Raw genomic sequence first — 25,000 nt, 5'->3', positions numbered from 1 at the left:
TAATAACCTGTAATCAGCACCTACAGCATGCATTCACAGGGTGGAACGACCCCTGCTTATTCAGTTTATTTCAATGTAATTTAATTTATTCAGCACAAAATCACAACAGCAGTCGCCTTAGAGCGTTTTATATGGTAAGATAAAGACGGCAACGATCCAGACAACCCTCTTTGAAAAAGCTCTTGGCGATAGCGGGAAGGACAAACTCCCTTTTAACAGGAAGAAACTGGTAGAGACAGGGTAAGGGAGGGGTGAGGGCAGGAAGACGCACTGTGGAGCCGAGCCAAAACACACCGCGAGTGTTTATTAGGGTGATAATGACCTACTGGTAGGAAAAAGAGACCAATGAGTGTGGAATTAATAAAAACAAACGCAATGACTCAGTGGGTGGATAAGAGTGGGGTCAGATGATCAGAGTTTAGATGGATAAAAAATACTTATAAAGTCAGTGCAGACTACAAGACAATCGAGACTATGACCAGACTTTTTCCATTAATAGCCTTGGTAATCCTTCCATTCACAAAATGTGGTTTTCCAGCTCCAGCTCTGGGATTATTTCTGACTCCAGAGCAGCTGTGTGTCTCAAACTCTTGTTAGTTAATTAATTTAATCTGCTGACACCAAACTGCTTATTTCCAGCGGAGCCGAGCCGTTACCTCTCGTGGATAAACTCGGCCATCTCCTTCTGCAGCTGTTTGCCCTTCAGCTGCTTCTGCAGGAGAACCTCGAAGCCCGTCACCAACGTGGTGCCCTGGGGGTCTTTCCTGTCGGTCTGAGGAAGAGGAGCGCATCATTCAGTCACAGCAACAATGAGTTCACGGACAGACCGTCCACTAACACCTCCTAGTTGTTTACATCTGAGAGCGTGTGGAGGACCGGGCGGTGTTGTGAGGATGAGCTGCCGGTGTTGAGTCACAAGCCGTGCTCATGAAAGCGTGACTCACACTTGCATGTCAAGGAGGGCATGCGTTGGTGTGCGTGCGTCAGTCACCGGTGGGTGGGTGTGTGTTACATGTGTGTGTGTTACATGTGTGTGTGTTACACGTGTGTGTTCCTTTTTTTTTTTCTGAGCACATGAATGTCACACGAACGGTCGGGCCGGGATGTGCGGAGCTCGGCATCATTTGTGACGGCAAAAGAGGAACCGAAGTGTCAGATTCATGTCGCACAGCAGGTCCGAGCAGCAGGTCAGCTGACAAACAAGACAAAACATCGCAACACGACATGACAGGCCGCAAACGAGGAGCCAAACAGCAGCAGAAGAGGCGGCAGGGGGAGGAGGATTGGATTTCAGTCACTTAGACAGGCTGAAGGGTTTTTGTGTACAAATCTAATTAAGGATGGTAATGTTTGGAAAATTGCAGGAGCCACGGGAGAGACGTCATTTGTGTTTGCATGAAAACCGATAACAGGTTTTGTTAAATGAGAAGGAGAGTGCTGGATCGACATATTGACTGTTTTCTGTCAGCGCACATAATTTAATGTGAGCGTTTTGCTTTTATCTGCTTTTAGTGCCAAAGATTTGCTCAAATGGTCAACAAAAGGTGCTGACTGGAATAAAACAAATCCTTTGTGTAATGCTTGAAAAGGCTAGTTTATGTGCTGGGTAAGAAAAATGGAAGATCCAACGTCACATTTGCAAAGAAAACAATCACTTTACAGGGAAGAGCTGCATGGATCCTCATGTCTGTAGTTTCATCACAAAATAGGACTTCCTGTCTTTTATTAAGCTTATCCACATTTTCAGATTTAATGATGATTAGATACCAAAATATTCTAGTTCTGGATTCAGAACATTGAACATTGATCGGTCAAGAAAAGATTCATGTTCTGTGGCTGGTTTTTCTTCATTAGTGAAAGGTTCCTTTATTTGCTTGTTCAGTCTACACTTAGGTAAAGTCAGCACCCGATGGGCAAAGAAAAACACTGTCACATGGCAGGGAGAAGACACCAAAGATGGGTCAGAGAACATCTAAGTTGATCCATCCACAACACGAGATTAGTCATTAATATCTCACTGTTTATAGCACCTGGTGTATGAGCGTCTACCAGAAGTCTTTAATTTAGGCACCAGAAATCTTATGGCACTTTCTAGTCCGCCTATAGGACAAGATCATGTGTTATGTGAGTGTTTCACCATCACCTTGTTGGTGTTTTTCAAATGAGACGTAATGAGTGAAGTGTGGATCTGACAGTGAAACCTCAAGCTCCTTTCCTGATGACTTGTAAGTGAATATCTCAGATAATCCTACTCTCTGACGCTCACGATGACCATAATTTATAGAACGAGCTTCACTTGTTGTTCAGTATGACATGCAACTCATCGGGAGAGTGTTTACTGAGGTCGCAGAGAATCGAAATCGAGGGCTGTTTTCCTGAAGACTTTTGTGCAACCAGAAGACTTTTCCAACTGGAGGAGCTGCCCCCGTGCTGTTTTAAGGCACTTCTAGCTTGGCTTCATTCTTTTACCTTTCTTGTATATAAATAGATACATTTATGCTTAAACATTTGTTAAAATGGACTTCTAAAATTAAACGTTGTTTACATTTTAATCTATGAAGCCAAAGCTAAAGAGAGTAATCTACAAAGCTAAAAACAGCTGCTGCACTTCACAAAGGTTTCCGCCTCTAAGACTGCTGATGCTGTCACAGGAGATGCAAAAATAAAGCCCGGGAGCGAGTCAGGACTCTGCTGCGTCTCTGTGTTTTTGAGGAACTCACCCAGAAGTAATCGCAGTAGCTCCATTCGTCGGGCTTGAGGAGCTGCTGCTCCGGACCTTCTCCAGGCAGAGGAAAAGTCACACAGTTTATCTGAAGTAAGAAACGAGAGGAGACAGAAAGGTGACGAGTTATGACCCAACTGAAACAGAGCTGCTGAAGTGCTGCGGGAAGGAAACTAAATGTGGACGCAAGCAAGGTTAGAGTTTTATCTGGATCATGCGCATGGCAGGAAAAAGGTCAGGCGTGAGTAAACGTATGTGGCGATGAGGAAGGTGACCCATGGAGGCTTCAGGGAGGAGAGAGAGACAGACTATCACCGAAAACAAAGAGAAAGCATTTCTTCTGTACAGCTCAAATCGAACAAATTAACTTTGTAAACTTGACAATATGTAGTGTGAGAGATAAACACACCCAGCACTCAGCCTGAATACAGACTCCATGGTCCACAGCGTCTTCAATTACTCTCTGAGTTGCAATTATGTAATGTTCACCATCTGCGAGTCCTCCCTCCTGGCACTGCAAGATACCCTCTGTGCCATGTCAACCGCTGCTGCAAACTGCATGGGCATCCAGGCAGGCTGCTTCATCCACAAACGCACAAAAACACACACTGACTCACACTGTTTACAGCATGAGTTCACCACTGTACTGCTGTCACACAGGCTGGAGAGAAACAACATCTACCAGCTGCTTCTTTCTTTTCACTCCAGCATGTGAAATAAAGAGCAGGACAGGGCTCGTTTTAAGCAACACAATATCAGTCATGTGCATCCAGGTTTACCTCTCCAGCTGGTGAGCGATGCTTCAGGATTAAAGTTTGGGGTAGATTCAAAGCCAGGGAAGATTTATTCACAGCACACTCTGTGTGGTACCCATCAAACTAAATATAAAGCATCAAGCAGAATGCTCAAAAACAAAGCGGTACTTTTGCTATTATTGTGTGGGTGGAGCTCCTGCTTTGCTATCAGATCTGCAGAAGCCGGTAAACATGGATCTCACACGCTGCTGTTCGGGAATTGGTTTATCTTTCACAGTGTTTTTCATATATTCAGTGCTTCTCTAGTGCCAGTGTTTTAATGAAGCCATTCTCAGGGTCTGGAGTGCTGCGGCTCACTTACATAAGAGAAAATGCCATGAGGCCAACATCACCTTAAGCCTTCACTCTACTCAAAATGCAAGAGAAAGTGATGTCTGTGAAGGTTCTCAGTCATCCAGGTCATCGTAGTCAAAGGAGCTTGCAAAGAAAAGCGTCTGGACTTCTTTAAGTTACTTGAAGACGTTTCACCTCTCATCCGAGAAGCTTCTTCAGTTCTAAGGTCAAATGGTGGAGAGTCCCAGATATAAACCTAGTGGGAGTGTCCCCCCACAGAGGGACAAAAGGACCCCCTGATGATCCTCTAATCGCCTGAGCCAAGGTGTGAAAACAGGTGTGGGTCACAATCAGCCAGGGTTTCAGGTGAGCTCATTGTGAAACCTGGCCCCACCTTATCATGCGAATTCCTGAGATCAGATGGCCCAGGATGTGAGTGGGCATTAAGGCATCTGGGAAGGGAACTCAAAACTGGATTATAGATGGCAGACAGTTGGTGTCGTAAACCACCGCCTCTGTTCAAAGATGGTCGCTCACAGTGGACATAAATGGCTTCTTTCACTCCTCTTTCAGAGGACAGAGAGGACAGATGGTTTGAAAGAGGAGTGAAAGAAGCCACCTATGGCCACTGTGAGCGACCATCTTTGAACAGAGGCGGTGGCTTACGACACCAACTGTCTGCCATCTATAATCCAGTTTTGAGATTTTCCCTTCCTAGACGCCTTAATGCCCACTCACATCCTGGGCCATCTGACCTCAGGAAATCACATGATAGGGTGGGGCCAGGTTTCACAATGAGCTCACCTGAAACCCTGGCTGATTGTGACCCACACCCGTTTTCACACCTTGGCTCATGTGATTAGGTAGAGGATCATCAGGGGGTCCTTTTGTCCCTCTTTTGGGGGGAAACTCCCACTGGGTTTAAATCTGGGACTCTCCACCATTTGACCCTCAAACTGAAGAAGCTTCTCGGATGAGAGGTGAAACGTCTTCAAGCAACTTAAAGAAGTCCAGACGCTTTTCTTTCTAAGCTCCTTAGACTACGATGACCTGGATGACTGAGAACCTTCACAGACAATTGGAACAATACTTGGTCTGCGACACTCAAGTACACATATTGAGAAAGGGCCACAGTCTCCAACCAAATAAAAACTTACTTGCTAGCAGAGAAGCGAGCTAAGATTAGCCAGCTAACTGTTACGGTAAACAGTCATTCATTTCAGTTGGCTGTTCAGGTAACATTAACCACATTATTGGGTTTTCAGTTTATGTAGGCATCTTGTCTCAAACTCAGTTTTGACACCTAAAACCAAGAAGTATTTCAAGCCAATGTTAGCAAACACCAGGCTACTTGCATGACCAAATTGCTAAGATGGCTAAGAAATTTCTTTTTAATACAGTCACAGAATCATTAAAAAGGATTAAAAGTTTTTTTTAAGTGTAAATGCTCTATATTGCTATATAAATATAGTCTATATTTATTTATACCAGGGATTATAAAGTGTAATATGTACCCATTTTTAAAGCAGCTTTGTTTCTGGCCCCTACCATTTCTAGCTTTCACTTGAAAATGGTTGCTCTTTAGCAACAAAATATATATATGTATATATAAATATATATATACATATATATACACACATACTGTCTTTAACGATTGCCTCTTGCTGTCTTCTGCACTGTAGCTGTGGCCAAACACAATACCATAAGAGCAAATCAAAACAGTAAAGCCTTGGAGGCTGGAAAAATACACAAGGAAATAAAATTCACAATGAAGCTACGCTAAGCTGATAATTATCTATTTTAGAGGCAGATGACGCCTGATTTTTAATGGTAAAATAAAAGTGTCATACTTGTGTATATTACAAGCTCTCCTATACAAGCCATGCAGTAGATTTATGACGCAAACATCTTTATGTTGGAGGGCTCAACAGAGAAGGCAAGAAAGAAGTATAGAACAGTTAATTTTTTTTAGATTTTCAGTATTTGTGACAGAGGAGTGTGAATATTTCCATATACAGGTATATTTCCACATAAAACCTTGATTATTTTGCACTTAAAACTTCACCAACCCCAGCATTAATATGTAGTGGGCTTCCTCACTCTCCTCTCTTTGCCACCACAAACAAAGCATCATAACAACTTCCAAAAAACAGAACGTAAAATAGATGAGTAATGCTCTTCTTCTCTTTGTTATATAATTGCTAAAATCCAGAGGACATGTTAATATGGCAAACTGCCAGTGAAACTCACGGGCATGGTAGCAAGCTAATAAACAACATTAACTCACAGTAGCACATTGTAATGTAAAGGAGCAGCGGTGTGATTTACTCTGTGTGCAGACCAGTCACTTTGTTCATTTTCTGCCTCAGAGACCATACTGATTGTCATGGGCACCAGATTTTCCATTACACTGGCTCCACATTTATCATGACTGTTGTTTATCTGCCTCTCACATCCAGCAAAAAATGAGACCATTCATCTAAGGGAAGCCTGTCTGGCTAACTTACTTCTCCCTGATGGCTGCTTAGTGAGGTACTCTGGGGCTGAGAATAAAATATTAATATAGATTACCTTTATGCCACAGCGTGTGATAAATCAGACCGAGGCCAGTCTTGGGGGGGTGTTTGAAGTCCAGCCATCGGGCTTGACTGTTTGAATTTAGCACAAAACAAAGCTGCAAGCTATATATGAGTGTAGATTTGCTGAGTGAACTGGCACATTTAGTCCTCAGTCAGCATTCATAAGCATTCGCCCTCATGAGAGTTTAGCATCCAAGCTACAGGCAATGCTTATTTCATTACATATTTTTGTGTTTATTTATTTTGCTGACGAGAGTCGGGGGAGGGGGGGGGGAATCAAGTCAAAGAACAAATGGTCCGTGAGAGACGTAAACCTGGCAGATGAACAAACAACTGAAACGCTCTCTTGCAAATGTTCGTTTTCGAGCAGCAGATAGCACATTTCCTGCAAGACTCCACCTTCACAGCCGTAAACAGGTTCACCTTACTATAACCCCCCACTCAGTTTTCTTCTTTATTGTCTGTTAATATTGTTTCCAAGCCTGGGAGCAACCAGGAATGTTCTTAGTTTATTAGCTGATAAAACAGGAGACAAAACGAGGTTAATGATTGTTAATACAAATACTAACTGTAAGATACATTTAAAGCCATTAATCACATATACAGGTTTAATATCTAAAACATGTTTTAGATTGAAGGTAGCTGAAATATATGGTGCCATTTACACCATTTGCACACACAGATGTTAGGCAGCATTGACACCGATTAATTTCAGGCTTCAACGCTCTTGCTTCTCATTCACATGCATTGGATGATGTCACATGTTGCTGAACTGAATTATGGCTCTGTCGCTTCACTTTGCTCATGAGAATGATGCGGTGGCGTGCACAGGCATCAAAAAATAGGAGCTAATACTAACTTTTAATTGTAGCTTGGCTAGCTTGCTTTTGATAAAGGCTGGTTGCTAGCATAATGCTGCAGTCACAGCCTGAATGCAAATCACAGACTTGTCTATGAACACTATCCCGCTCTTGGCCATACAGTAGTGATACTGAGCAAAGAGCAACACAAACCAGAAATGGAGAAGGTTTATTTTACTTTCAAGGTGAAAATTTCCATTTTGTTACATTTTTTTCAAGTTTTACTAGCAGTTAGCGCGTTTGTGTACTGCTAGCGACCAAAGCAATCGATTTCATCCAGTAACCTCCAAGAACGAATGACGCGGAACAGATGCGTTTCCCTAGCAACCAGTACTTAAGTCACATCCATTTTGGCTCTTGATCAATGTTCACACGATGCCACATGAAATATGAGCGTAATGATACCTAGCCACTTTATGAGAGATCATATGTTAATTAGCTGAACTTTTCTGGCATTTACTTTTTCACCAGCAGCCCAGATACGTTTTTTTCTTTTTCTTTTCAGAAATACTTAACATCTTCTGATAGTGAGCCAGCTTGGTAGCTAACTCTGATGAACCCTGTGAATCCTTTTCACGGTAACATGGCAAAAAATCTGGACCGTGTTTTAACTCTTCTTTCCATTTGTTCGGACCCAGATTGCCGTTTCTTCACTGAAACCTCCTCTGCAAAGATGCCAGCTGACGTGGTACCGAGCACGTGCAGCCCAGCAACAAGTCAAACCACAGGGGCATGAATGTTTCACTAAAAACCTCAAGTCTCAAAAATTATTAAATCTGATCCGATCGGTCAGATGTGGTGAAGGTGAAAACAAGGTTGCAAGGCGGCTGCTTCTCGTGTGTGAAGCCTCGGCGCCCCGCGAGGGTCCATTTTCCCAACAGTCATGGATGTGAGCGTCTCCATGACAACTGTGGAGGGGTTGTGTAACGTGAGGTGCACCACGACGAACAAAAAGACACCTCTGAGGGCCGACGTCACTGATTTAGTTGTTATCACCTGTATTTTTTTTTTCCAGCTGCTGCAGAGACATTTAGCATGCATGATTGTTTTTTTTTCTTCCCAAGCATCAAGACTTCCCAGAAATTCCTCTTTTTTTTAGTGGAGAAGGAAAGAAATCTCTCCATGAGAACTCTTTGGATGAAGCCAAAGAACAACAATAGATCTGCGAGCTGTGAAAGGCTTTGGAAAAGCAAACAAAGAGGAGGAAGAAATAATCTTCAAAACAGTATGTCTTCTGTGAATATCTGAATGGTTCCCCCCTCCCTCTCAAACCACCACCACCACTTTCTCCTATGGCGGTGTTTTCCATTTCAGCACCCATTAATCAGTGCTATTGCCTTTGTCACCATGGAAACTGGACTTGCTGCATCTCTCTCAGGTCTGGTGGTGTTTTTCACAATAGCCAGACTGACGGCTCCCGTGGCTGCAGCAGGTCAGCGAGCCCACCGAGTGCAAAATCAGCCCCTCGCGAGACACAAAACCCACCTCTGTCTGCTTCTCCATCAACGCACGACCGCCTAACCGCTGCCCCCCACCACCCCCTCACCACAGCCTGCATTATGGACTGAGAGATTACATAACAGCAACTACTGTCTGGGTATCTTCACACAAAGCTACTGTGTGCATTATAGAAAAAAATCCCTGCACTGTGGTGAAGACCTCAGTTTCTACTCCGAGTGTGACCTGCAGAGGGTGATAACAACTGGAGGAGACAAACACACACTTAATCTGACATATCATAAAAATACCAACAGGATTCTGCAGGCTCCTCACTTATCAGTCATTAAAAACACATCAGAGAGTCTCCAAAGCGTGAATTAATCTTTGACAGACATAAAATCAATATTATAGACTGAGGCCGCTCAAGTCAATGAGACCGATATGAGTGCGAGACTCCCGCACAGCTTCTTCATTCAGATGATTGAGGTATCCAGTATTGCAGGGAACCCCCTCACATTACTCCACAAGGACATGTAATGCATTATGATTTGAGTTTAACGTCAACAGATGGTAAAAGAGAAAAAACAAGTGATTTGAACTTAATTGAGGTGCATGAGGAGCTTCAGCAGAGGATGCACAGATAGAAGCACAAAGAAGGAGAAGAGGAAGGATTAAGTTTCTCAGTACTCACAGTGATCTTGGTCTCCTTGACCTCCTTGATCTGCCTCTTGGCCGGCGAAACAGAGCCGGGGGGCTGCGGGGCGAGACAGGAGGGATCGTCAAAACTCTCCTCAGTGTCAAAGCTGGCTTCCATCATCATCCCTCTCACCTCCTCCTGCTTCTCTATTCTGGGAAAGCCTCACTCTCTCCTCTCTCCTTTCTCTTTCCCTCCACGCACCAAGGCTGCCAACGGTCTCACAAGCCGCGGAGTGAGCGGAGAGGAGTTGCGTTGCAGGAGGGGGAGGGAGGGAGGTGTGTGTAACTGCGGTGGGAAGGTAGCATGAGGGAGGAGGAGGAGGGAGGCAGTAAGGGGAATTGGTGGCGGCTGTGGGAGCGTGACAAAGTCTTGCCTCCGGTTAATCTGCTGTCACATGAGTTTTAAGGTTGTAGCCCAATCACCACCTCACCTCCACACCTGCCTTCCCCTTTCACCTCACCCAATGATGTCCATGCAGGAGGAGAGATAAAAGATGAAGAAACATCACTGAGCTAGTTCAGGGATGGAGGCACTGGAGGATGGGAAGAAGGGAAATTTGCGAGGAAAGAAGAAAAAACAGAGAGAGGACAAGGAGGCAGATGAGGAGGGGGGGGGGGGGGGGGTATTTACATGATCCTTGCCCCCCCTCCCTCCCCAGAGACCCAGATAGTGAGGGAGGAGGGAGCAGCGAGGCGTAGGTGTTGGTGATGGGGGTTGGCTTGATGGAAATGGCTGAATGATGATATTTAAGAGACAAATTACAACTGGGAGGAGGGGGGAGAGAGCAGGAGGGAAAACAAGCAGCCAATGAGAAGCAGCGTCTCTGATTGTGTGTGTGTGTGTTTGGGAATGAGACGCATGCACATTTCAGGGTTAAGCAAGTGTTCAGCACTGCTGTGTGTAAACAGTGTGTTTACACCGGCAGCTACATCGCTATCGTCTTCCTCACGTGATGCCGCTTCACCCGAGGCATTGAACGTAAAAGCTGCGCACGGAGCAGCTTCCTCGCCACACCTTCGTACAACACCCACCTGGTCCAACAACAACACCATCAAACGAGAACGACACCGAGGAGCGCGGCAAACATGTTCTCACCTTGGTCGTGCAAAACATGGCGGCTGGCAGCTCTGACCGCAACAACCACAGTCCAGGTTTGGCGGGATCCGTGGGCCCGGCGCTCCCAGAGCTCCCAGTGTGAGCTTTGATTATTTGTTATTATTTTTTGGCTGGCCTGCTTCTTCACAAACTCTAACATTTGTCCAAATCTCAGACGCCCATATGGCCCAACTGTCCGTCCACCTATACTCTCCTGTGTGATCATGACACTGTATGCCCTCATCTGACTCGTAATTAGTCACGTGGGTTGGCATGTAATCGAAGTTGGCCCGGGTCCATCGGAGCTGCGGGAGCGGCCCTGCTTTCAGTGGAAAGAGAGCGCCAGCTTCCTTTGAAGTGGAATCTTTTACAGGAAAACTGTGGCTGTGGTGATATGGGTGATTGTGACCACAGAACAGCCTGACCAAACTAAAGAGCGTGCTGTGAGTGCTGCTGGCTTTTTACAGAAAGGAGGACACGAAAAGACACGATGCACAAACAAAAACACGCGACTTTTTGGCAGTTCAGAGTTTTAGCAGCAAATCTGGGCGATGTCTCACTGAGCTGAAGTATCTAGTATCCAATCCTGACAATCATTGCTAAAGAGTAAGACAGCCAACAGGGCATCATACAGTAATTCTTTGGGGAACAGGCAGTGATTCAAGACTGCATGGAGGTTCTAGAAAAAGCATAAAAGCTTCTAAATACTGAACTCTGAAGGTGAGCTTTCCCATTTTTATTTAAACAGATGTTTTAGCCATTTCTTGCCAAATGTGCAACAAATGAGCGAGCTATCAGCTATTCTTAGTAAATATATCTTCAGAGAAATGAATTCCAAGTGCTCAGATACCAAGGTTACATTCTCAGACTGTGTTGTTATTATCCTAAAGCAATTTCAAACAGTTTTAACCTGAGAACAGCTGCAGTTTGTCATTTCTGAGAAACCTTCAAACCTAAACTTTGCCAAAATGACTGTGATCACCTCATGTTTCAGTTTAAAGTGATAAAGAGAGGGAATTTTAGGTTAATTTCTTCCTGGTTTTGGAGTCCTATGCTATAAAAGAAGATGAGACTGGAATAATTACATTTATCAGCATTAATGAAGGTGACAACCTTTGTTACTGTAACAGCAAATTATTTTTTGACAGCTAAGGAAAATCTACATGTAAGTGATCTTAAATAGACACGTGGTGCACTCAGTAAGAAAACTGTCAGAGTGGAGGATGCTTTTAGTAAATAGAAAGCAGTCTTAGCACTTCTGATCTATTCATAGCTTATGAGTTGCTATTAATTTAGAAACGTTACATAAAGGTGATTTGTATGAAATCAAACTTAATTTTGGTTAATGATTGTCCAGTTTTATCAACCAATCACCAGTGACGGGGTATCAGATGCTCAAATTTGAGATACTTGTTGGTTAAAAGACGAATGCATTGACCCTGTGAGACTGTGATGGTGATGGTAGGTAACTCTGATGTTAGGTTTGGCAAAAAAACGGATGTAAGCCAACTCCTAAGAAATGGGTGTTTTTATTGGACGAGAAAGTGGAAAGTGGAGAGGAGACTTGCTTTGATTAAAATGTGATCACACCATAAAAGTAATCATCATCATCATCTGCTGTTACTTCAGACTCAACATCATTGCGCGCCTCTTTCGGCTTACCTGCTTGTGCATCGCAGGTTTCCTCAGAGAAACATTAGCGACCTCTGCAGGCTGACCTTTCTTTGTGCTGCTGTGGCATCCGTTGGCTGAAGAAAAGCAGATAATTACTGACGTTAGAGTTTAAAGTATTTTTCAGCACTGAGTTGACAAAAACGAGCAGATGGTAAGTGAACGAGTTACATCCTGATATGCAGAATTTCAGAACAAGAAAGAACTAGCGCTGTCAGAGTTAATCTCGTTAAAATGACGTTAACGCGACAAATCTCCGTTAACGAGTTACTGCAGATCGCCCCCGTGTGTGAGGCTGGACGGCGTCAACGTGTTAACAAGCTAACGGCATTGACGCCATCCAGCCCCATGCACGGGTGTGTTAACAATAAGGTGTTAACATCACCTTATTGTGTCAGACAAATTGAACTGCAGCTGCAGGGATTTATATTTTGATCCAGAGGACAGGGAACACCTGGGAAAGATGCATCAGTTAGGGATTCTCTTTTCACCATAGTGCCCCCTTGTGGAATAAGTAAAACAAAGCAATCTTGTTTATGGCATCATTTGATTTAATTTAGTTGGATTTGGTCGCCATCCATCCAAACATTTTTAGCCAGTCACAATAAAACCATAGATGATATCTCAAATTAAACACAAAGGCAGTGAACGGGTCATCCAGTCATGGTGACGGGAAAAGCGTCATAATGTAAATGGGCGGGGCTTCTACCGTTCAGCCGCTAAATCTGTAGAAGTGTGGAATTCATAAAATATGAATCTACATTTTTACAATGTTTATCTACTAATTTTACCCTTGTTGGTTTATACATGAGAGAAATAGTAAAAACTGGCTAACTGATGTTTAGCCACAAATACCTTTTATAAGTAGTGACATTAGAAAAACTACAGCTAAGTTTTTAAATTAAAAAGTAAACGTCTATAATAAAGGCACACATCCTTGAAACATTTTCTTTACAGGCTACGTCCAACTAAAATAAGACATCAACTCTAGAAACAACCCAAAATATCATGTTAACTAGCTGCTGATTCAGTAATTAATTGAATAATTCAGCAATCAGTGTTTAGCTGTTAGACCCTTTGGAGGACTGAGTATTTTTTACTACTACAGTGTTCTAATTTCACATTGGTACAGTGTGGTTCTGTCCTCAAACTCACACAGAAAAGCATATTGAGATATTCATAATCTGGGCCCTCGGGGTTCACAGCTCTGTAGCATGTCCCTGGTTTCATCCTACAGGCCCATGATGGTTCCTCATTTCTTTGTGATTCATGAGCTGTCGGCTCGTTGTATATCAAACCGGCCCATCTCCAGCTCAAGGTAAACACGTGATCCCGGCAGAGCGTGACCCCCGAGGCCACGCGTCACAGCCGGGGACGCTGATCGGATCAGGGCCCCTCCAGGACACTGAGGCCTCTCCAGAAATAGGGATGAACGTCACTTTACTCAGAAGGGCTCTAAAGAATCCACAACCCTCGGTGACCTTTGTCAGTGACCATAAAACTGAGTATTGGCAGGTTTCTGATCCATGTGGTTTGGACACAAAAGAGAGCAGAAAGGACCCTGTGAGGCCTTCTGTTAAGAAGACAGCTTCAGGGTGAAAATGGGACTCTTGAGGATTTAAACAGAGACAGGAAATGTGGAACAGCTAGCCTGGCTCTTTCTGAAAATACAACAGATCGACTAGTTAATAAACTAATTTTCTTGACTTTCAATGTCGAGAAAATTAGTTTGTGTTGACTATTTCTCACTGACTGACCTCACAAGAACAGCATGAAGAGAGCCAGAGATTAAAAATAAGCAATAATTAAATGCAGAGAGGTGAGAGAAAAAGGCAAATGAAAAACACTCAATGCATCATGGGAATCCCCAGCAGCCTAGACCTATTGGAGTGTATCTAAGGGAGGATTCAGAGTCCCCTGATCCAGCCCTAACTATATGCTTTATAAAAAAAAAGTAAAGTTTTAAGCCTAATCTTAAAAGCAGAAAGGGTGTCTGTCTCCAAAGTCCAAGCTGGGAGCTTGTTCCACAGAAGAGGGACCTGAGAGCTGAAGACTCTGCCTCCCATTCTAGTATTAAACACTCTAGGAACAACAAGTAAACCTGCAGTGTGAGAGCGAAGTGCTCTAATGGGGTGATATGGTACTACGAGGTCTTTAAGAAAGGATAAGGAGTGTTTATGACAACACGCCTGGTACAAAAATCAGATTTTTTTAAAGTCACAGTGAAGAGAAACAGAATATGTGAGCAGGAATATGTATGAGTAATGTTAAAATGCAATAAGCATAATGCAGCACGACTGCCTAATGTAGCTAATAGTCCAGTATGGTTTAATATGATATGCTACATTTAGGTAATCACACATCGGCCAACTACCTTGCAGAGATGACAGTCCACATCTGAATGTCTGAACTAAAACCAAAAACAACACATAAGAAAACAAACCTGTAAAGAAAGAAAAGACAAATAACAAACATGGAACTGTGAAAACTGACGCTAAACAGAATATGTCTGGGACCACATCGCATGACATTTTCCAGCAGACATGAAGGCAGACCTGTCTCAGCACTGGCACTGCATCAGTGAAAAAGAGAGCTTCTCTGGTGGAAAAGCAGTGATGGTTTTCAGTGACTGCCTCGTGCAGCTGTGGGAGAAAAAGCATCTGCACACCTGCTTACCAGGAAACATCTCTGATTCTAGCTGATCAGCACAGTCTCTTTATTAACTAAGGAGACAGACTCAGAAGGTGCATGTTTATGTATCTGTTGTCCTTAAACGCGTGTTAGGCAACTCCGTCTTATCTTCTTCCCGTTGGATGCCGTGCCGTTATTTCTCCCTGCCTGCTCGGACCAGCTGCTCAGATCCCCGGTTTCCTGTCCAGAGGTCAAAGTCAACATTTGTGCGGCTCAGATCTGAACCGGGCCTTCACTAAACGTCTTTCTCTCCGAGGAGGGATCGCGCTTGCCTGGTTAAACGCTGACAAACTCCCCTGCAGCTGACTGCCTCCCCGGTTGTTCTTCCTCTAAGTGTGTTTGGGCCACATGCCAGCACAAAGAAGCAAACCATCTGCTATGTGCAAAGATGTCGTTAGCGAGGATGCTGGCAGCGATGGAACATAATAAGCCACTCATTAAGAAAGTGCAGGATTTCCTCTCGTAGTGTTGGATGAGCTTCACGATAATGTAGCAGAGAAATGTATTACGAGAGATTTGTCAAAGGTTCCTTGAGAGCCTTTTGGAAAAACGTTACAGAGTCTCTGGAAAAATGATTAGTATTGTGTCACATTTAGCTGAAGGAACATGGTCTTAGCATAATAAGCAGATTAGCACTGATGATGAATGATTGCCAAAAGGCTTAATATGTCTGACTGGATAAATGTTGAAAAATTAAGTTATAACCTGTAGCTCCAAATGCAAATAACCCCAGTGATGGAAGGAGTTTATGCACCAAGATGACACTCATCAGCTTGTTTTTGTCTCTCTTGGTCATTCCTAACCACACAAGCCTCCTTTCTCATTCCTTCAGCGCCTATTTTCTGCTCTAGGTGCTCTTATTTTGTTTTCCGTGTGATTGTGCCTTTTGCAATGCTTTCTAAAAATGGATGACTAGGATGATGAAGGCCAAGTTTTACCATATGGTGAGGAGTTCTGTCGTGCCAGCGGTCTCTGCGGGGCTTCAGCTGACGAGGACGGACGTCGCCATGTTGTTTCTGGAACGATATAAACAACAGGAAGGAGGACAGCGTGGAAAGAAGTCAAAACAAAGACAAAAACAGAACTTGCTTTAACGTGAATGTGCAGGGCAGCTTCTCAGTCACTGTTTCGCAGTTGTTCAAGATTAAGGACGGAAACAGCTTTATAGAGACTTCAGGTGTATAAATATGAAGCACAATAGAGCACAGAAAGTCAAGGATGCCTTAATTTGTTGGTTTCAAAATCTAGACAGTCAGAAGATGCCTTGTGAGACAGTGGGAAGGAAAAACTCCTTTTTAACAGGAGGAGACCTCCAACAGGCTCAGAGAGGGGAAGCCATCTACTGAGACCAGCTGGAAGAAGAAGGGAAGAGAGAAAAGAGCAGCACAGAAAGCCAAGGACAACACAAACGGTGGGAGAGAGTAGAAAGTGAAAAGAAGTCCTGCAGCATGACTGAGGATAGTTCAGGGTCACATTATCCAATCCTAACTATCAGCTTTACCAAAAAAGGAAGTTTGTAGCCTCATAATAAAAGTAGACAGGGTGTCTGCCTGCCACTTTTAGAAACTCCATGAACCACAAGCCTGCAGTCTGAGAGTGAGGTGCTCTGTTACAATAATATGATACCGTGAGAGATGATGGAGGCTGATCAGGATGTTGTACGAGGAAATCAGGGTTTTATTAAATTTAAATTCTGCATTTAAGAGGCAGCCAATGAAGAATCATCCACCGATGTGCTAGCACAAAAGATTTTTCTAATGTCATGGTGACTTTGTCAGCAGAAGTTGAATTAATCCACAGTTTCTTCTGTTGCAGGAGTGCATGAAGACTCCACCAAGCAGCAGGTTATATGATTGGCTTTTCTGTTTGTTAGCAGGATTACTAGAGACGCTGTGGAGTTACGGCTTACAAGTAATTAACTCTCAAAACATTTTTTCATTCTTTTCTACAGCGGCAGAGGACAAAATTAGATGTTCATGCAGCATCTTCACAAATATAAAACTGAAACAGGGCGACATTGTTATGAATTTCTCCAAAGAATTTCGCAAACTAATTCAGATCTTTCTGCATCCAGAACTTGATTCATGCAGAGGGAAGCTTCTCAGTCGCTGACTGATTTTGTTTTTGCTCTTGTGACAGCAAAACAGTCGGAGTCAGACTGCTGGTCTGTGTGACCAAAGCAGCCCAACGGCCAATAAAAATGTATGTACAGAGGGTATGTTTGTGTACATGTTGGTGTAGAAATAATTTGGTAAAATTTAAATATTAAAATTTTATTTGAAAATGTGGATTCCTGTTTATTTGATTGTTTTTGTGACATTTTATCTGGATTTTTCCCTTTTTGATTTTCAGACCTCATCTCAGCACAGAAAAGCTGTTTAGTACTTTAAATGTTATTTTTTTCAGACATTGGAGAAGTGACTGCAGATAAGGGCAAGAGGATAAAGGAGAAGTTTTCGTATCCTGAAAAATGCAATAAAAAAAATTAGACTGTACTCATCCATGTATGCAGTCCTTTTAGGTGCAAAATGCCATTCTGGATAAATTTCAACTGGCTTCCTGTAGTTTAGCCGTTTAGCATCAATCATTCCACTTAGCAGAGCAGGAAGTCCTTTACGCTGCAGTAACTGTGGGTGAATTAGTGTCGGTCCTTATGTGCAATCAAACAGCTTCTTCTAAGAGAAACACTAAAGTGTGGATTAGGAGTGATATTCAGCAGCAACGTTACTGTTTTGGCAAGAAAGCTACACACAAATGTCCAAATAGGCATGAAAAGCTTAAAGTCAAGAACTTCTAATATCTGTTATTGCAATGAGGACACTTTAACTTATAAGTCACTGGATATCACATTGCATACTTTATTAATGAATTAATACTTAAATTAGACCTACTAATTTAGGTAGACACTGAAGAGCAATATTTTGGTGGTGATTTGTTAGAGCAATGCTCCTGCTATTTCTAATCTGAGTGACTGAATTACTGAGGCCCAAGAGTGAAATTATGGGGAACTCCACAAGTGTAGTGAATGTGTTTTTTTTTTTTTTTTTTACACCAGTGGTTATTAAATAATTATGTGTGATCAAAGGTAAATAGTAAATGCAATTTTGTGTCTTCCTGCAAAGTTCTCGATATGTAGGTGAAGGGTGGCAGTGATATAGGCTGTAGTTTTAAGCTGGTTAAGTTTAAATACTATGTGAGGTTTGGGCACTAAGAAGTAGATGGTTAGGTTTGGGTTCTGAAAGCTCCTTGGTTAGTTTTAGACAATAAAACCTTCTCAGTTACACAGAACAAGAGACTGGTCAACAACCTCCTTCCGGTTGCTACTTGAAATCGTATCCCCCAAACAGTTGGTGAGTGGTTGTTTGAGTTTGCTGGGTGAAATCAGCCGCAAAGAGGGTGCTGCATCAAAACTGTTAACATGTTAATCTTACCTGGTATTTCCCTCTCTCCCACATAAACATGGCAAGTGGTTAATTTACATAAATGCTTTTATTGTAAGAAGCTGGAAACACAAAACAATTCTCCTGTATCATTAAATATCTTTAACTGTTCATTGGCAGGAGGCACATTGCTTCATCAGCTGACTGTATACTGTTAGTCAGTTCTTCAGCACCAAAGGTTTTCATGCACAATAACAAAGCCTCAGCTCCTGCCTGTGAATCTTTTTCATCATTCCAAATCCCACTCTCATATTTGCAGCTCCAAAGGGACTAATTCTGTTGTTTGTTTTAAACTTCCATTGTTTTCATTCAAATTCTGTTGTGCTCATTCAAATTCCGTTGTTTTCATTCAAATTATGTTCTTTTCATTCTAATTCCATTGTTTTGATTCAAATTCTGGTCTGTTCATTCTAATTCCGTTGTTTTCATTCAAATTCTATTCATTTCATTCTAATTCCGTTCATTTCATTGAAATTCCGTTGTTTTCATTCAAATGCTGTTGTTTTCATTCAAATGCTGTTGTTTTCATTCTAATTCTACTCTTTTTATTCAAATTCTATTGTTTGTTTTAGAATTCCATTGTTTTCATTCAAATTCTATTCTTGTCATTCTATTTCCATTGTTTTCATTCAAATTCCGTTGTTTTTGATCAAACTCTGTTGTTTTCATTCAAATTCCGTTGTTTTCATCCAAATTCCATTGTTTTCATTCAAAGTCCATTGTTTGTTCTCAAACTCTGTTGTTTTAATTCAAATTCCGTCATTTTCATTTTAATTCCGTTGTTTTCATTCAAATTCTGTTCTTTTCATTCAAATTCCATTGTTTTGATTCAAATTCTGTTCTGTTCATTCTAATTCTGTTGTTTTCATTCAAATTCTATTCATTTCATTCTTATTCCATTCATTTCATTGAAATTCCGTTGTTTTCATTCAAATGCTGTTGTTTTCATGCAAATTCTTTTGTTTTTGATCAAATTCTGTTGTTTTCATTCAAATTCCGTCGTTTTCATTCAAATTCCGTTGTTTTCATTCTAATTCTGTTGTTTTCTTTTAAACTTCCATTGTTTTCATTCAAATTCTGTTCTTTTCATTCAAATTCTGTTGTTTTCATTCAAATTCCATTGTTTTGATTCAAATTCTTTTCTGTTCATTCTAATTCTGTTGTTTGTTTTAAACTTCCATTGTTTTCATTCAAATTCCATTGTTTTCATTCAAATTCTGTTCTTGTCATTCTATTTCCATTGTTTTCATTCAAATTCTGTTCTTGTCATTCTATTTCCATTGTTTTGATTCAAATTCTGTTCTGTTTATTTTAGTTCTGTTGTTTTCATTGAAATTCCGTTGTTTTAATTCAAATGCAGTTGTTTTCATTCTAATTCTACTCTTTTTATTCAAATTCAATTGTTTGTTTTAGAATTCTGTTGCTTTCATTCAAACTCTGTTCTATACATCCTAATTCCGTTGTTTTCATTCAAATTCCATTTTTTGTTCTCAAATTCTGTTGTTTTCATTTTAATTCCGTCGTTTTCATTTTAATTCCGTTGTTTTCTTTCTAATTCTGTTGTTTGTTTTAAACTTCCATTGTTTTCATTCAAATTCTGTTGTTTTAATCCAAATTCCATTGTTTTCATTCAAATTCCATTGTTTGTTCTCAAACTCTGTTGTTTTAATTCAAATTCCGTAGTTTTCATTCAAATTCCGTTGTTTTCATTCAAATTCTGTTCTGTTCATTCTAATTCCGTTCTTTTCATTGAAATTCCATTTTCATTCAAATGCTGTTGTTTTCATTCTAATTCTACTCTTTTTATTCAAATTCTATTGTCTGTTTTAGAATTCTGTTGCTTTCATTCAAACTCTTTTCTATATATTTTAATTCCGTTGTTTTCATTCAAATTCCGTTGTTTTCATTCTAATTCTGTTCTTTTCATTCAAATTCTGTCGTTTTCATTCAAATTCCGTTGTTTTCATTCAAATTCCGTTGTTTTTGTTCAAATTCTTTTGTTTTCATGCAAATTCTTTGGTTTTTGATCAAATTCTGTTCTTTTCATTCAAATTCTGTTGTTTTCATTCAAATTCCATTATTTTCATTCAAATTCCATTGTTTTCATTCAAATTCCATTGTTTTTTGTTCTCAAACACTGTGTTAAATCAAATTCCGTCGTTTTCATTTTACAGTTTTTCTCAGTCGCTTTGGTGCGTTTCTCAGATCAGAATTGAAATTCTCATAACTATTAGTTCAACCTCCACAACACTCAGTCATTTGTGCACATCATAGTAGCAATTTCTCCTCTCTCTGAACAAACTGCAAATGATTTTGGACATGAATCAGTTGCTTCCATACATTTCCCTGCTGCTTTCTGACATTTCCATTTGCTTATGTCATGTCAGTCAAAAGTAATCATACCTATGGATGCTGAGTAGTCGTTCCCAATAAAACTAATAGTCATACATCCATTGCTTGAGTCATCACACACAAAATTGTTGAACTAGTTATCACATGCCAAATATTGGCCATCTGTCAAGCAAATCCTATACCTTTCTGTATCATTGTTCCTGGAAATGTCTCCGAAATTGAACAATTGATCTCGGGTGAATTACAGCTGTTACTCATGAGGAGGCGTGTGAAAGTTTAGTTGTAACCAATGACAAACAACTTGTTCACTGTCAATTATGGATGAATCCTGTGAATCCCCAATTGGCAAGCATATATAAACTGCGCAGGAGCTAGTGTGTACCATTTCTACACTTCTGTGACACAAAATGGAAGGTCAGCACCGTGGAAGAGGGGTGAGGATGCGGGGAGGAAGGGGAAGGGGAAGAGGGAGAAGAGGCAGATATAGGCGGATTCCTAATGAAATAAGGGCTACAATTGTGGACCACGTTGTCAATCACGGCCTCACCATGGAGGAGGCTGGTTGAAGGGTGCAACCCAATATTGGAAGAACTACTGTCAGTTCAATCATTCAAACATTCCGTAGGGAAAACAGGTATGCAAACAGTAATACACTGTACTGTACTGTGCCATCTCAGACACATCACATGTTACTGTACTGTATTTGCAATTTCACAAAAAGTTCACTCTGCACCACATAGGATTGTAAGACAACCTCGCGGAGGCGGAAGAGGGCCCCTTTTTACCCACAGCAAGAAGAAGCCATTTGTGCAATGGTCATTGCAAACAATGCAATAAAGCTGAGAGACAAAGCGCTGTCATAGAGAATTACACGGTATTTGGCAATATTGAATCTGTTCCAATTTCAACAATTGACAGAGTACTCAAGAAAAATGAAATCCACATGAGCAAATGGCCCTGCTAGCAGCCATGGATGCAGCATATGACGACATCACAGCAGGGTCCTGCAGAGGATGGATTCGCCACTCCAGGAGATACTTTCCTCGCTGCATTGCGAGGGATAACATCTGTTGTGATGTAGATGAAAATATGTGGCCAGACAGACAGGAACGTCTGGATGTGCCAGAATGATTTACTGTACTGTTACATGTGCTGTTTATTGTTCACATTAGTGCACAGCTCTACCAAATGGGTGATTTTATGTTTACATGTATTCTACAGTGCACAAGTGACTGTAGCATATTTTTCTTTTGCACAATTCTGTAGGATTACAAACACTTCTACACAATGGAAATGTGAAACGTACGTATTCAGTGTCTCAGTTACTCCCAAGACTCCCATAACATCTACAGTGACTTTACTGCACATTTCAGATGGCTGTACAGGTAGGCCATAGTGCTGTCATCAGCATTTTCAGGTGTCACCAATTGTTTTTGCAATGGGAAACACTGAAATTATAAACTGTCATAGTGGAAACATGACAATGCCATTTGACTATCTTGTTCATAAAGATGGTGTCAAGACTTTTCATTTTGATGGCACTGACAGTTTCATTGACATGGATACTTGCTTTTGAGGTATGGATAATCAATTCTGTGCATGTGACGTGCTTTTGCAGGCTATCCACTAGGTTTTGCAGTTTGCACTAATTGTTTTGGGAGATGCACTAACTGCTGTGCAAATGTTAATGATGTTCTGAGAAACGCACCAAAGCGACTGAGAAAAACTGTAATTCCGTTGTTTTCATTCAAATTCCGTTGTTTTCATTCAAATGCTGTTGTTTTCATGCAAATTCTTTTGTTTTTGATCAAATTCTGTTGTTTTCATTCAAATTCCGTCGTTTTCATTTTAATTCTGTTGTTTTCATTCAAATTCTTTTCTGTTCATTCTAATTCTGTTGTTTGTTTTAAACTTCCATTGTTTTCATTCAAATTCAGTTGTTTTTGATCAAATTCTGGTCTGTTCATTCTAATTCCGTTCATTTCATTGAAATTCCGTTGTTTTCATTCAAATGCCTTTGTTTTCATGCAAATTCATTTGTTTTTGATCAAATTCCGTTGTTTTCATTTTAATTCCGTAGTTTTCATTCTAATTCTGTTGTTTGTTTTCAAATTCTGTTGTTTTCATTCAAATTCCGTCATTTTCATTCAAATTCCGTCATTTTCATTTTAATTCTGTTGTTTTCATTCTAAATGGAAAGATTTCAGCTGATCCTCCTTCATGCACCTCCTCTATTACAGTAAATGACACCGGCTGAAAACAACAAGCAGCTTCCTAATAAACACAACGATGTACGCTGGCATCCTGGAGGCAGCTGTTTTGAAGCTTCATATTCAGACGTGAAACAACAGCAAACTAACAAATGAAAAGAGACTGCTGCCGCACATGGCTTCTGAATGTAAAAATAGCTTTTGGGTTATTTTTTTCTGCTCTGTGTGTCTGTTTGTGTGTTTGTGCTTGAGCCAAAGAGCAATCGTTGCCAGAGTTGCTGTGGGAGCAGCCTCAGTTTGTCCCGTGGGAGCCCATCCTATCCCCCTGGATTCCTTTCCAAATGAAGTGTAAAACACACACACACACCAGAGCAGATGTTTGTGAAAGGTCACCTGCCTTCGAGCTTCTGTATTAGTACGACTCCTCAGCGGTGGGAGCAGAAGACAAACAGCAGAGAAAAGACACTTCTGAATCCACAGTCTCACTGCTCGGTATCGAGTGCCACACGTTTAAGATAATCAGATTAAAGTGGATCGAATCGGCAGGCCTTTCTCCACATGAACAGGCTGCTGAGATACAATGATGGGGAGGAATGATAATGAGGCCTCTCACCGTTCACAGTGTTAAAGCACTGAGAGCTGAATGCTGAGATATATAAATTAAACCAGATCTGCTGGAATCAGCACATTGGAGGTGTAGATTTACTGTAATGCCCAAAGGCAATAAACAGTACAGTTTGATTGTTTAAGCTGATTTTCAGTGGATTCAGATGGAACGTTTTGTTCCTGGGTATCAATTCCTTTGCACAAATATATGACGGTGTTTAACAAAAAAAAGGAAAAATCATCATGGATATGCAGGACAATTAATTCAGTCAGAAAGCACTTTTGTGTAGACGTCAATAAAAACCAAGCTAATGTTTGGATTCCAAAAACTGGAGTTCCTAATGGTCAGTTTAGTCTGGATACACAAGTCAGTCAGTCCCCACAGACTGTCATAATGACTCTACAGAGGGTCAATTCTTTATATTGATTACCAAGCTGGTTTTGTTAAGACTTAAAGGTAGGGGTGTGGCAGCTTTGACCTACATGTGCTCCAACACAGGAAGCTGTAGATTATCAATTAGGCTTCAGTTAACTGGAGACCAGTTGGCAACCATCTTACAACAACTGGTCACAAGAGAAAAATATGTTTTCTGTGACTGGTTGCTGTGCTGCACAAAAGCATTTAGTTACCTACTAGCAACTAAAGCAATTGCAAGGAGGTTTTTGACTTTTTATAATTTATTTCAGCCACAGCTTCCAGAAATCACTTGTCAACTGGTTGGGAAAACACATTTTTCTCAAGCAACCTCTGTTTGATAGGTCATGGACTGGTTTCTAAACCTGAGTGACTGAAGCCCGATGCTCTACCTCGACAAGCTAGTGTGACTGAATTGGGCGTCTGTCATGTTTACGCTGTTGGTTTCTTATGAAGCATTTTTTATGGAATTATCTGAAAAATAAGAAGCAAATGGGTTGATGCAATTATGGTTACATCCAACATATTTAGTGTGTGATTACAACTGTTTTCCACATGTTAGAGAGACAGAGGAACCATCATTTAACTGGTGTATCTAATCTCAAGCTGGTGTTTTATTCAGTGCTCTATCTGTACCTTTACTGGAGCTGTTGACATAATACCGCAGTCCCTCAGGTGTAATGTAGCTGCTCCATCCCGGGGGAAGAGGCCGGCTGTCAGTCTCCTCAGTGGGTGCGGCAGAGCTCTCGGGGGCTGGCTTCTGTCACAGAACAAATTCCCAGTTTACTACCACATAAACCCAGCATGTGTCCAGGTGTTTCTGCCTGAAAATATTACAATACATTATTTTAATATGGATGTACAGCCTGCAGGAGACAACATACTGCTATGTTTGACCTTAACTCCTGTTGGTTAGCTCCACAATATTTTTAATTAGGCAGTTTGTCTCCTAATTTCCTATCAAGTTGCACAGTGCACATTTGGTTGATTAATCCCAGACACACGGAGCTGAAAGCTAGTTTGGTTTAATAACGTGGCCATTAACTGCTGGGGATCCTGAAGGCTGTGCAAATAGATAGCTGAGTTTACCCCGAGTGAGGGAAGATTGAGTAAACGCGTTTGTAATGTGATGCT

At 41.3% G+C, this 25,000-nt stretch overlaps 1 protein-coding gene across 4 annotated transcripts in view; it reads right to left on the bottom strand.

The window, feature by feature from the left end:
- LOC120740290 (growth arrest-specific protein 7-like) overlaps nucleotides 1–25,000 on the bottom strand; it is a 49,751-nt gene that overhangs the window by 19,605 nt on the left and 5,146 nt on the right. Inside the window, exons 2-8 of one of the 4 annotated variants that reach the window (XM_040042547.1) lie at nucleotides 24,503–24,626; nucleotides 15,782–15,859; nucleotides 14,527–14,562; nucleotides 12,144–12,229; nucleotides 9,381–9,443; nucleotides 2,721–2,810; nucleotides 657–772 (exon numbers count right to left, since the gene is read on the bottom strand). In XM_040042547.1, the coding sequence (XP_039898481.1) occupies nucleotides 657–772; nucleotides 2,721–2,810; nucleotides 9,381–9,443; nucleotides 12,144–12,229; nucleotides 14,527–14,562; nucleotides 15,782–15,859; nucleotides 24,503–24,626 (593 nt within the window). Of the gene's footprint in view, nucleotides 1–656; nucleotides 773–2,720; nucleotides 2,811–9,380; nucleotides 9,444–12,143; nucleotides 12,230–14,526; nucleotides 14,563–14,828; nucleotides 14,854–15,781; nucleotides 15,860–24,502; nucleotides 24,627–25,000 lie in introns of those variants that run through there. The other 3 variants (XM_040042554.1, XM_040042563.1, XM_040042571.1) reach the window with 3 other exon arrangements.

The sequence above is a fragment of the Simochromis diagramma genome, unplaced genomic scaffold, assembly GCF_900408965.1.
Source record: "Simochromis diagramma unplaced genomic scaffold, fSimDia1.1 OVJJ01000321.1, whole genome shotgun sequence".
Lineage (NCBI taxonomy): Eukaryota > Metazoa > Chordata > Actinopteri > Cichliformes > Cichlidae > Simochromis > Simochromis diagramma.
This window is presented reverse-complemented; position numbering and strand designations above follow the sequence as displayed.